Genomic DNA, 12,449 nt, shown 5'->3' with positions numbered 1-12,449 from the left:
GGGAGGGGCAGAGAGAGAGGGAGACACAGAATCGGAAGCAGGCTCCAGGCTCTGAGCCATCAGCCCAGAGCCTGACGCGGGGCTCGAACTCACGAACCGTGAGATCGTGACCTGAGCTGAAGTCGGACGCTCAACCGACTGGGCCACCCAGGCGCCCCGACACTAGTTCTCTTAACACAGCACACATGCTTTCACATCAGCCCCAGTGAGGGAGTGGAGGGTTTATATATCATATTCCGGTGGTGTTTGTTTACAATATGGGTGTGGAGTAAAATATCATATCACAACACATTATCTGCTTCCATGAGAACCTCTCCTTCCCGCCTAGAGTGATCTGTATCCTCCTTTCCAACCCCGCATTTAAAAAGTGTATCTTGTCAAATTGTGACAAATTGTTACATGAATAGCAAAGAACTCGCTAACTAGAAGTAACTTTGGTTTCCTCCAAGCACATCCTTTAGGTAACAAACTGAATCTACTCTTTGTACTTCCGTAACCTTGAAAAAAAGGTGGGCCGGGGGCTCGGCAAAACCACTGGGTTATTCCCAAGAAGGCTCCAACACATTTTCAAAACGGTTTTCAGGCGGAGTATTGCTTTCAACTTACAAAAAGGAAACAGTATAGGCTGGTGCAGAACTACTCTAAAAATAGGGCTTTGGTGAAAAGGCTTTCTGCCCTCAAACATGAAGGGTGCTGGTATGTTGGTGCGTATCCATTCATCTATGGATGGACACTTAGGTTGCTTCCGTATCTTGGCTACTGTAACTAATGCTACGCTACACACAGGGATGAATGTATCTCTTCAATTTAGTGTTTTCATTTTCTCTGGGTAGATACCCGATAGCGGAATCACTGGACGGTATGGTATTTCTATTTTTAATTTTTTAAGGAAACTCCATCCTGTTTTCCACAATGGCTCTGTCAATTTACATCCCCACCAATAGCGCACAAGGGTTCCTTTGTCTCCACACCCTTGCCAACATTTGTTGTTTCTCGTCTTTTTGATAGTAGACATTCTGACAAGTGTAAGCGGATATCTCACTGTGGTTTTTATTTGAGTTTCCCCGATTATTAGTAACGATGAGCATCTTTTCATGTATGTGTTGGCTATCTGTGTGTCTTCATTGGAGAAAATGTCTATTCAGATCTTCTGCCCACTTTTCAATCAGAGTATTTGTATTTTTGGTATTGAGTTGTAGAAGTTCTTTATAGATTTTGGATATGAACCCCTATTGGATATGTCACTTACAAATGTCTTCTCCCATTCAGTGGGTTTGACTTTTCATTTTGTTGACAGTCTCCTTCATTGTGCAAAAGCTTTTTATTTTGGTGTAGTCCTGATAATTTAGTTTTGCTTTTGTTTCCCTTACCCGAGGAGACCTATCTTGACAAACGTTGCTAAGGCTGATGTTAAAGAGACTACTGCCTATGTTTTCTTCTAGGAGTTTTATGCTTTCAGGTCTTTAAATCCATTTTGAGTTTATTTTTGTGTATGCTCTAAAAAGTAGTCCAGTTTCGTTCTTTTGCATGTAGCTGTCCAGCTTTCCCAGCCCCATCTATTGAAGGGACTATATTTTCCCCGTTGTACATTCTTACCTCCTTTGTTGTAGGTTAATTGAGGATGGTTCTTTTGTCTTAAGGAAAGCGTTGGTGGGAGGACAGAGGAGGAACCCGGGTACGTATACGTGTTGTAGGAATGGTATGAGATAAGTGGGGGAAGAGATATTTGCAGTACAATTTTGGCTATAATCAGCTTCTTAGTTACTTTGGCTAGGGTCATTAAATAACAGAAATAACTATTTTTGCAATTTTGTTAGTATTTTCCTTTCAAACAAAATACAAAAATGGCTAAGAGGTAAGAAGTTGTCCATGGAGGGCTTATGGATATGCCACTGTATAATCACAGCGTAATGTGAAACTTTATTTATGTGTCAGAAAGAATATACCATGATGCTCCATAGATGTGTCTTTCCACTTTAGTTAGTCCTGTATCTGTGAATTAACATTCTTCCCAAAATTAAGACACCACGTAGTCATGATGCAATTAGTCAGAAGGCCACAATCAAAAGCAGCTGTAAAAGTATCTCTCAGATTTAAGTCATCTTTTTCACAGCCTGGCTAACGAAGAGAAATTGAAACTATACTTATTTATGTCATAACTACTAGGCAATAACTATTCAACCCATTAAAGTAAAAACTGGGAACAATCTGAGAATTTTAGATGTTCAGATTCCTAAGAACAAATAAGGTAAATCAACCACTGAGGGAGTTTCTACCTGTGATGTCGAGTCCTCTCTCTCTGCCTAGCGTCAAAGCTGATGATGCGAGGAGTAATGGTTTCATTAAAGACATGAATGAAAGAAAAATCCTATTATCTGATCTGTAACAGTCATGTATTAGAAATAGTGATGTAAGTTTTTACCTTTCCCCGGGATACTGGCACGTCGACACAGTTATAAGTGATCTCGGATCTGGAGGTCCACGCAAAGTGAGACATAACGTGGCCTGAACATAGGTTAGTGCCATCAAGTTCTTCTGCTTTGGCAAATGCACTGTTGAAACATCTGACAGATTACACGTGGTTTTTTGTTGTTTTTGAAGCGTGTGAGAACAATTTTACTGTTTCTTTTCCAGTTGGATTTTTTAAATTGTTTTGGTTTCGATTCCAGTAGTTAGCGGTGTTGTATTAATTTCAGGTGTACAATACAGTGAGTCACCAATTCCAGACGTCGCTCGGTGCTCATCATGACAGGTGAGCTCCCTAATCCCCATCACCTGCTCTACCCATGTCCCCGCCCACCTGCTCTCTGGTGTTCCTCGGTGTGTTCTCTATAGTCAAGAGTTTTGTTTCTTGCTTTGTCTCTCTCTCCATGTCTTTTTTCCTTGGCTTGTTCGTTTTGTTTCTAAAATTTGAGTGAAATCATATGGTTTTTGTCTCTCTGACTGACTTAGATTACATATGATTTCAATACTTGCTCCAATGCACACTTAAGGTCACAGAAAATTCTAATATTCAAAACATACTGGAAGTTATGTTGACCCAAATAGGCAAAGCAGTCAGTCAATAGTTTACGGCAGTAAAGCCTCAAATCTCTAATCAGAAGTATATGAACAGCTCCCCAGTGGCGTTTTCTATACACCTTCAGAGAATTTGCTGCCCTCAATTTTCTGATTGAAATGGGGAAGGCCAAGTTCCTTTGATTGTTCATTTTATTTTAAGGTCCCCTTTTATCACCAAAACTTTCCCTTCTATATAGCACAGGGGGAAAATGTGGCGAAATAGAGGTAGCAAAAAAAAAAAAAAATTTACAAGGGAACAAGAGGCCATATTGAGCACATACCGAAAGAAAATCTTTCTGGAAAGACTGTCAAAAGGTCACATGGAAAAGTAGTCCAGGAAAGACAGAAGCATAAATGATAACTAAATAAAAAGTCCATGTGAGGAACAGTTCAAGGTATTTTGATAAAAGAAGGATAAAATAAACAAGCCAGGGTGTCCTAGGGGAGTAGAAACAAAGCAGTCACCCATAAATCACTTTAAAGACAGTAAATAGGGAGGTTTTTCTAAAGAAAAAATAGCAAAAGGAGAAATAAACTGTCATAACTTGTTACACCTCTTGATTCTAATGGAGCAAATGTTAAGTTCTGCCGCAGAGAGGAGGTCGATCAGAAGGAGCCCTGGAAGATGAGGAGGTCACGGAGGCGATAAAGTACAATCGGGGAAAAGGGTTTAGTGAGGATGAGGCCGCCTGAGTCAACGCCACAGAATCCCTCCTTGAAACGGTCAGGGGCAGAATAGCGGTGATTAACACAGCAGGACAAATAAGTCGAAAAATAGGAGATCCCAAACCAAAGACAAGAACGAACAAGCAAAGGCCAACAAAAGTTAGGGTCTACACCTACCTAGTGAGCGAGCCATTTTTAGGTTGCTTTCCATTTTCAACTTCAAGATCTGGCCACATGGCTGGTCTAATTCAGATGATAGGATTTCATGGCTTTTCTAGTAGGACTGCTACCAACAGCAGGCTTCAGACAGTCAGCCTGAAGTACCCCGATTCTTTCAGTTCTCTGACCCATTACTCAGTCCTAGAGTCCAGTCAACCAAATGTCACACAGAACACTCTCCCTGAGCTTGCCTCCCACCCACAAAAACCAACCCAGATCTTGTCCCTGAAGGAGCTCTGGTAGGGAGCCCCATTCTTCTTGGGGTGAGCCCCGACGTCAGTGCAGAGAGGTCGATCTTTGGGCCCTTCCCTCTGCAGAGATAAACCTCTGACCTCCCACCTGGGGCGAAGGGTGGAATGCTGGGAATTCTGTGAGAATCTGGGTGGAGGAAACGCTACCTTGTTCCCCATAGACTTTGACTCACACCCTTCTCTGTCTCTGGGTCATCCCTGGCTGCATCCACATCTGGAGCTTCTCCCGAACTCCTGCCCGCCTTTCTTGTGCATCCCCATCCGTGGGCGTCCTCCAGACCCTACCATCAGCTACCACTTCTTGTTTCTGCCACGGTCTCTGTCACCAGTGGCTCCCCTTTCTCTCATCCTTGTGGAGTGAAGCTTTTCAAATCTCTACGACTCTTTTGGTGGGTCTCTCTCAGGAGGGGGCTGCGTGGGCAGGGGCAATCAGCACTTGAACCAAAAGTTCCACAAAGTTACTGGCACCTTCCGCATCTATACTGAACACACTGCTTTTTGGTCACTGGTGCTATGATTTCCGTGCTTTGCTTTGCCAAATAGATTCTTTAAGTTGTCAGGCTAGGACTCTTTATAAGCCTTAACATCAACGGTGCTGGACATAGAACAGCTACGCAAAAACGCACGTGGCTCATTTTGAGCCTCAAGAAGAAATCAGGTTTCCGAGCATAAGCATACCTTTGCTCACCACTTAGCCTGTGGCGTCCTCCTCTGCTCACTTTCTACCTAATGTCCTGGCTGTTCCTCCAGCTCCACCTCTTTGCCTGGCCCTCCCACTCCTTTGATGCTGGTGCTTCTTGGCGATTGTGCCCTGGCCTCTCTTTTCTCACTCTGCACGCAGACGCTCTCACCCATTCCTCTGGCTTCAAGAAACCTCTACGTGCTGATGACTCCCACGCTTATGTTCCTCAGGCTAGATACGCACCTATATCTACCTATAGATGTCTGCTTGGATGTCTCACGGGTGCCTCAAATTTCACATGGTCCCCACCCATCTGTGGCTCTTTCCGGGTTCCCCAAGTCAGTGAACATCACCACCCGTCATCCAGATCAGAAACCTGGGCTCTGTGCCCCACGTCTCCCTCTTTCTCACCTACCCATCCCAACCCAATCCAATCATCCAAGTCCATCCCCAGCCATTCAGTTCCCTAGGTGCCAGCCACCCCTGTCCTCACTTGGGCCGCTGTCATCCTTCAAGAGCCTCCTAACCAATCGCTTACCCACAGCATCACACTGTGGACATGTAATCCAGCATGTCAGTTTCCGGTATTTTGTAAAGACCCCCCCCACAATCCGATCTTGACTCACTTCTCCAGCCTCATTTGTTTGATGATTCCCACCTCATAGGCACCATGCTCTGTGTTTATTTCCTTCAATGCGCATGGCTCTCCATTAGCCCCAGACCTTGGTGGATATTATTCTCTCTGCCTAGAAGATTATTCCTTCCACCCCCATGTTCTCAATCCACTGTCTTTACCTCATTCTTCCTTCAGATCCCTGCGCAGAAAGGACTCCAGAAGTCTCTCTGGCTACCCTACGCTCCCTATTTTGGATTCACTGCCTCCTATGGATACCATAACACCCTGTACTTCCTCATCATGGGTTTTATCATAGAGTGTAATTGCCTTTCTCTGTCTGTATCTCCCTCTTACCCATAGGCTCAGGGTGTACAATGCCCACGCTAACTTGTTCCTTGTTTTAATTGCACCCCAGGGCCTAAGACATGGTGCACAATCCATATACACTTGTGGCATGAATCCATGAAAGAATAACCAGTATTTCATTGACTTCCGTTTTAATCTTTGCTTTCCTATAACTTTTGATTTCTAACATAAAACATTCAAAGGACAAATATTTCTCAAGACAGATGCTTCTTTTTTTATTGTCAGAGGTTTGCTTATTTATTTATTCCAACATATTCCATTCTTTCCTTATGCGACTGGCCTGAGGAAGAGAGCCACCCAAATCAGCGCAGTCCCAGATGGGCCAAAGAAGGGAGTCTACCACTTTCTTGGGTGACCTCCCATGAGGAGATTCCAAAGGTACAGCGATTCTTTGGGAGCTGGGAAATAGGTTGTGGTACCTTGCAAGCAAGACTTCTAAATGCAGGTATAGATTTTAGCCCACTGGCCAGAATACACAATATTTGTATTTTCTCTAAAGCTATTTCTTGGAAATTAAATAAAGTGTAGAGATTCATTATTAATATACATTTTTAAACTATCAGATGATTCTGCATAAAAGTAACAGTTGGTTCTTCTTTGTGTTCAAGATTTTCGTGTGTGTGTGTGTGTGTGTGTGCGTGTTAGGAGGGGAAGACTGGATTAAAATCTTTGTTTATAATTAAAAAAAAAACAGACGCTCTATTATTTAGGATTCTATGTTCTTTTTTATGGATCATTATTGGAGGTCAAGGGCTGAGACTGGTGTCTATGTAGATTTCAGAAGAAAGTTCCCCCAAAGGGGTCAAAGCTAGAAACCATTCACTAATCCTGATGATTCAGCTTAATAATGATAATGACAACAAACATTGGCTGTCGTACGCCTTCCTGAGCACTTAGAAGAAAACAGGTGATGGCTCAGAAAAAAATCAAGGCAAGCTGATCTCGATAAGCAGTTGGAAACAGTAGAGGGGAAAATGGTCTTTGGCATCAGATTAGACTGTCACCTAAACTCGCTCCTTCATCTCTCTGAGCTTCACTCTACCGATCACTAAAACTGTGGTAATAATGCTCCATTTTAGTGGCAGCTCTAGAGACATTGCGTGAAAACACATGGTGTCTTGCAGCAATACAATAAATGGTAGCCATTATTTCCTCTTTTAGTCTAATGATTTCACTTGCTGCAGATACAATGCGTATCTGTTCCCCAACAGGGCATGTCACAAAGCTGCTCACGGTAGCCTTGTGCAAAAGGGAAACATGAAGTGAAATTATAGCACGTTAAATTAAATTAAGTAAATAGCCCCACATTCTGTAAGGACAGATCACTGGCCACCTGAAGACTGGTTTCTAGGAACCTGTCACAAGGCTTTGTCATTGGCTCCATTCAATGCAATGCTTTTATCAATGATTCGGAAGAAGAGCAGAATTGGGAGGTCTAGGTAGTATTTTTATTGTTATTATTTATTTATTTATCTTTTGCACACATCTCGGTTGTCTTTATTAAAAGATGATACAGAAGTGATACAGTGATACCTAAAGGGTCTTGAATATAAGATAAGAAGACAGAGGTCCCTAATGGAATGTCCCCGAACCTTCTGGCACTGGCCCCTGCAGGATCTGTTAAGTCTCCTTGCACGATTGCTGCATGTTCCTTCCGGTGCTCAACCAGCTTCAGGAATACTTCATATTTCTTGTCATAGTATCTTTTATCCTCCAGTCTAGGAAACACGACTTTCCCAACTTTGCTCATTCTAGCCATTGCCTCCGGTACAGAAGTGAAATCCCCAGAGGCACCGGCACCCAGAATGACAGCGCCCACAAGAACAGACTCCACTTCTTGCGACAGGACCACAGGCATGCCTGTCATGTCCGCGTGCACCTGCACAAAAGGGGATTCCTGCTTAGGCCTCCACACAGGAAAACAGCGCTGATACAGTGCCCTGCCACCCCCAAGGTCTCTATAATGAGGTGGGTCCCAAAAGCAATGGCTTGAACTGTGGCCAGATAGAGAATGACAAGATCACTGACGTCCTGAGACAGGTAATATTTTAAAAAACAAGACAGGGTATTAAGCAACATTAGGAATTATTTTTAATTTTTACAAGTATGCTGAAAGGATATAATGGTTATCTAAAAGAGTATCTTTTTTTCCTGGGGCAAAATATCAAAATATGTGTATAGGTCACTGAAATGTTATAATGTCTGTGTGTTTATCCACGAACAATCTAAAAGTAAAATAATGTACGTGTGTGTGTGTGTGTGTGTGTGTGTGTATGTGTGTGTGTATAATGAAGACAAAGAAAAATCCCCAGAACTGAAGGACATGACTTTGCACTTTGAAACAGCCCACTCAAAAAATAAACCCACGTGAATGTACATCATAATGAAGTACTTGAATACTGGATATTAAAAAATATCCTAAAAACTACCAGAGAGAAAATACAGGTTACAGGTGAGGCATGAAGAATGAGAATGGCATCAGGCATCTCACAGCAACTGTGGGACCGGGAATATAATTCTGGGGGAAAAAATGAAATTTTTATCCACCCGACTTGTCAATTAGGTATAAAGGTAGAGTCAAGACATTTTCAGACATAGAAGATATTAAAAGATCTATTGAGTCAACTGAGTTTCGATTAGAGTTCAAAGACATTCCATTGGGAAAGGACAGTCACTTCAACAACTGGACAGCCATACACAAAAGCACCAAGTGGGACCCCTACCTCACACCATGCACACAGATTAGCTCAAAATGGACAAACAACCTAAATATAAGACCTAAACCGTAACACTTCTAGAAGAAAACAGGGGCAAATCTCCATGGCTTGAAATTTGACAAAGGATTCTTAGACACGACACTAAAAACAAAAACAACAAAAGAAAACTAGATAAGTTGGACTTTTTCAAGATTAAAAAATATTGTGCATCAAAGAACACTATCCACAAGGCACAAAGCAACCTACAAAATGGGAGAGAACATTTACAAGTGATATTATCTCATAAAGGCCTAATATCTATAATATATAAAGAACTTTTACAACTCAACAACAAAAAGACAACCCAACTTAAAAAATAGGCACAGGATTTGAACAGACAGTTCTCCAAAGATATACAAATAGCGAACAAGTACATGGAATGATGTTCACATCATTAGTCATGAAGGAAATTCAAATCAAAATCACAATGAAATATGCCTTCACACCCACTACGATGCCTATAACTTAAGAAAATGGAAAATAACAAGTACTAGTGAGAATATAGAGAAGTTAGAACTCTTGTTCATTGCTGGCAGGAATGTAAGATGGTTCAGCTGCCATGAAAAATAGTTTGGCAGCTTCTCAAAATGTTAAATAGAATTACCATATGATTCGGCAATTCCACTCTTAGGTATACACCCCAAATAACTGACAACAGGTACTCGAACAAATACTTGAGCACAAATCTTCATAGCAATCGCTAAAAGGTGGAAATAACCCAGATGTTTGTCAGTGGGTAAATGAATCAACAAACTGTGGTATATATACACAATAGAATATTATTAAGCCACAAGAAGGAATGAGGTACCCACACATGCTACAATATGGCTGACCCTGGAAAACATTATGCTAAGTGGTTGCTCATTGCTAAGGCTGGGGGAAGGGGAAAGGGAGTGAGTACAGGGCATTATTTTGGGGTGACGGAAATATTTTAGAACTAGCAGAGGGAATGGTTGCACAGCATTAGAGATGTCCTAAATGACAATGAATTTTTCACTCTAAGATGTTTAATTCTGTTACATGAATTTTACCTCCATTAAAAAAAAGTCACGTATCTTTTCTAAGGATTTCCTCCGATAAAATGAAGAAGTAATAAATTAAAAAAGGAAAGAGATGTGAGATCCAGGAATCAGGGGGTCAAATCAAGGAGGCTAAGGGATCTGGTAGATGACAAGACACGGGGATCACATGACAAGTGTGTATCAGGTCTGACGCGTACCCAGGCCAGGTGGGAGCAAGACAGAAGGTCCAGAGAAGAGATCCTTAAGAGCAGAAAATCACTAGACTGCCTAATAGATCCGGGTGTATACAAAAAAGATTTGTAAAACTGGTAGAGAATTTGGGGTGGGAATTAGTGAAAATCCATGAAAAGCTTACAAAAATTACGAATTCTAGCGAGAAATGTAAAAGTATACTACATGACTTAGTTATAAACAGCATTTTCTGACTCATTAAAGATCTGAACACTGAAGATTTATGTAACCAAAATTACAACATAATTATCTATTATATTGCGAGCATTTGAGAAAGGACGTGTGTGTGTCTGTGTGCGCGCGCGCGTGTGTGTATGCGGTGTGACGTTGACAGGTGAGTTAAAGGGAGTTCAGTCCTAATGTTGCAAACTGAGAACTCAAAAGATAATGATTATAGCTGAAAAAAAAATCTAGAAGCACTAGGATTGGAATGTTATTTAGAGAGCAGAAGGTAAGTGCCCATAGAATCCGTTTAAGGAGTTCAAAGTGGTTTCCTTTGGGATGAGGGAATTGTAGGTGCTTCCCAGAACTTTTTGGCTCTCCACGTGCACATATCAAAGTTGAGCTTTTAATAACTAGATTAAAAGAAAATGTTTAATGCCAAAATAGATTGGATGGGTGCACACTGAGGATTTCATCTTTTGTTTTTTTATTTTTTTAATATGAAATTTATTGTCAAATTGGTTTCCATACAACACCCAGTGCTCACCCCAAAAGGTGCCCTCCTCAATACCCATCACCACAAAAGGCCCCGAATAGCCAAAGTAATTTTGAAGAAGAAGACCAAAGGAGGAAGCATCACAATCCCAGACTTCAGCCTCTACTACAAAGCTGTAATCATCAAGACAGCATGGTATTGACACAAAAACAGACACATAGACCAATGGAATAGAATAGAAACCCCAGAACTAGACCCACAAACGTATGGCCAACTCATCTTTGACAAAGCAGGAAAGAATATCCAGTGGAAAAAAGACAGTCTCTTTAACAAATGGTGCTGGGAGAACTGGACAGCAACATGCAGAAGAATGAAACTAGACCACTTTCTTACACCATTCACAAAAACAAACTCAAAATGGATAAAGGACCTGAATGTGAGACAGGAAACCATCATCCTTTGTTTTTTTTAAAGAATAATGCTCAAAGGATGAAAGGTTCACAATTATTCATTCCAGGTTGTGGGAAAGCTGATAAATTGCTTTGGTATTTGTTCAATCTGTACTTTTCTGTATAGCTAACATTTCTTAAATTAACATATGTTAATGAACTCTATAATTAGCTTCACAATCCAGGATGGAAAGCTACCTGAAGGACGGTTTACACACACACACACACACACACACACACACACACACACACACACACGACTGCTGAGCTACTAGCTTAAAACGAAGGATCTTTTAAAAAATGTCTGCAGACTTCATAGAAATCCGGCATTCTGATCAAGGGATGCATAACAGTGGACCCATGGGGCTCTGTCTTAGTTCTCTGGAACATACCTGGAGGCCGTGGTCTTTTCTAAGGTGGTGCATATTCAAGGGATGGTGATGAGGGACTCGGGAGACTGGTAGCCCTGAGTGATGCTTGCAGACATCTCTGGAAGACTGTCCTCTACAAGAGGGGCTGAGGGATGACTGGTCCAGCACAAGTGGTCCTTATTACTGACAACATTTTTTGCTCGCCTTCTATGAGGATGCCGTGATCGCATTTAAGTTTCCCTTATGCAATTTACTTTCCTAAATGCAATTTTTTATACCTGTTTTCTACTTTTGTAAGAAAGATAAATAACAAAGAAAGCCAGAAAAATCTGTTCAAAAGAGTCATTTCCAAGGTATCACACTGAGAGAATGTGGATTGGGTCTCCTGCATTTGACTGCATTTTTATTACTGATTGCCGATAATGGCAACCTCACGCTTAAGCAGCAGTACAGATTATTGCCTTCGGTTTTTCAGTGCGCTTATGAAATCACAAAAACATGCAATGTTTTTGTTCCTGTTGCTTATTTCACAGATCTTTAGAAGTCACTTTTTTTTTTCATTTAAAAAGGGTTTAGTGAGGAGCAATAAAAGGATAGACTTAGTACACACTTTTTCTTATAAAGATATCTAGCTGCTTATACACGTATACACATGTACATCATATGGGTTAAAATACTAGAGGAAATAAAATTTTTAGAAATTGCAACGTTTTCTGATTGTTAAGCATATCAGCTAGCTTTAGGGTATTAATTTTACTCTACTTACATTAATTGAAGCCCAAGCTTCAGAATAGTGGGGGATAAACGTTAAACTGATCTAAGTAAAAGGGTTTCTCCTTTATTCCCTCTTCTGGAAATAAGGGGAGAGAGATGTAAAGAGAAAACAGTAAGCCCCCCAGCCCCCACTATATAGCCTTGAAGTAACCAGCTCACAATTCTCAGTATCACTTAGAAAAGATCATCTCATCGGTACTTCTATATAACATGAGGCAGACGGAACATATAATCATCCATATTTAATTAAGGGTATATAAACCCGTGTTACCTGGGATCAATATGCCCTGTGGTAAGCTACTTCCATCAGATTCCATAAAGGAACATT

General features: G+C 41.2%; 1 protein-coding gene across 1 annotated transcript; it reads right to left on the bottom strand.

The window, feature by feature from the left end:
* Positions 1–7,325: 7,325 nt before the first annotated feature.
* On the bottom strand, positions 7,326–11,598 carry LOC122238866 (FGGY carbohydrate kinase domain-containing protein-like). Its single transcript, XM_042987627.1, has 2 exons — positions 11,369–11,598; positions 7,326–7,739 (listed from the first exon to the last, which is right to left on the bottom strand). The coding sequence occupies exons 1-2, from the start codon at positions 11,399–11,401 to the stop codon at positions 7,326–7,328; spliced, it is 447 nt and encodes a 148-aa protein (XP_042843561.1). The 5' UTR covers positions 11,402–11,598.
* Between the last annotated feature and the right edge of the window lie 851 nt (positions 11,599–12,449).

This window comes from Panthera tigris, chromosome B2 (assembly GCF_018350195.1).
Source record: "Panthera tigris isolate Pti1 chromosome B2, P.tigris_Pti1_mat1.1, whole genome shotgun sequence".
Lineage (NCBI taxonomy): Eukaryota > Metazoa > Chordata > Mammalia > Carnivora > Felidae > Panthera > Panthera tigris.
The sequence above is the reverse complement of the archived record's forward strand: the minus strand, read 5'-3'. Positions and strand labels throughout refer to the sequence as shown.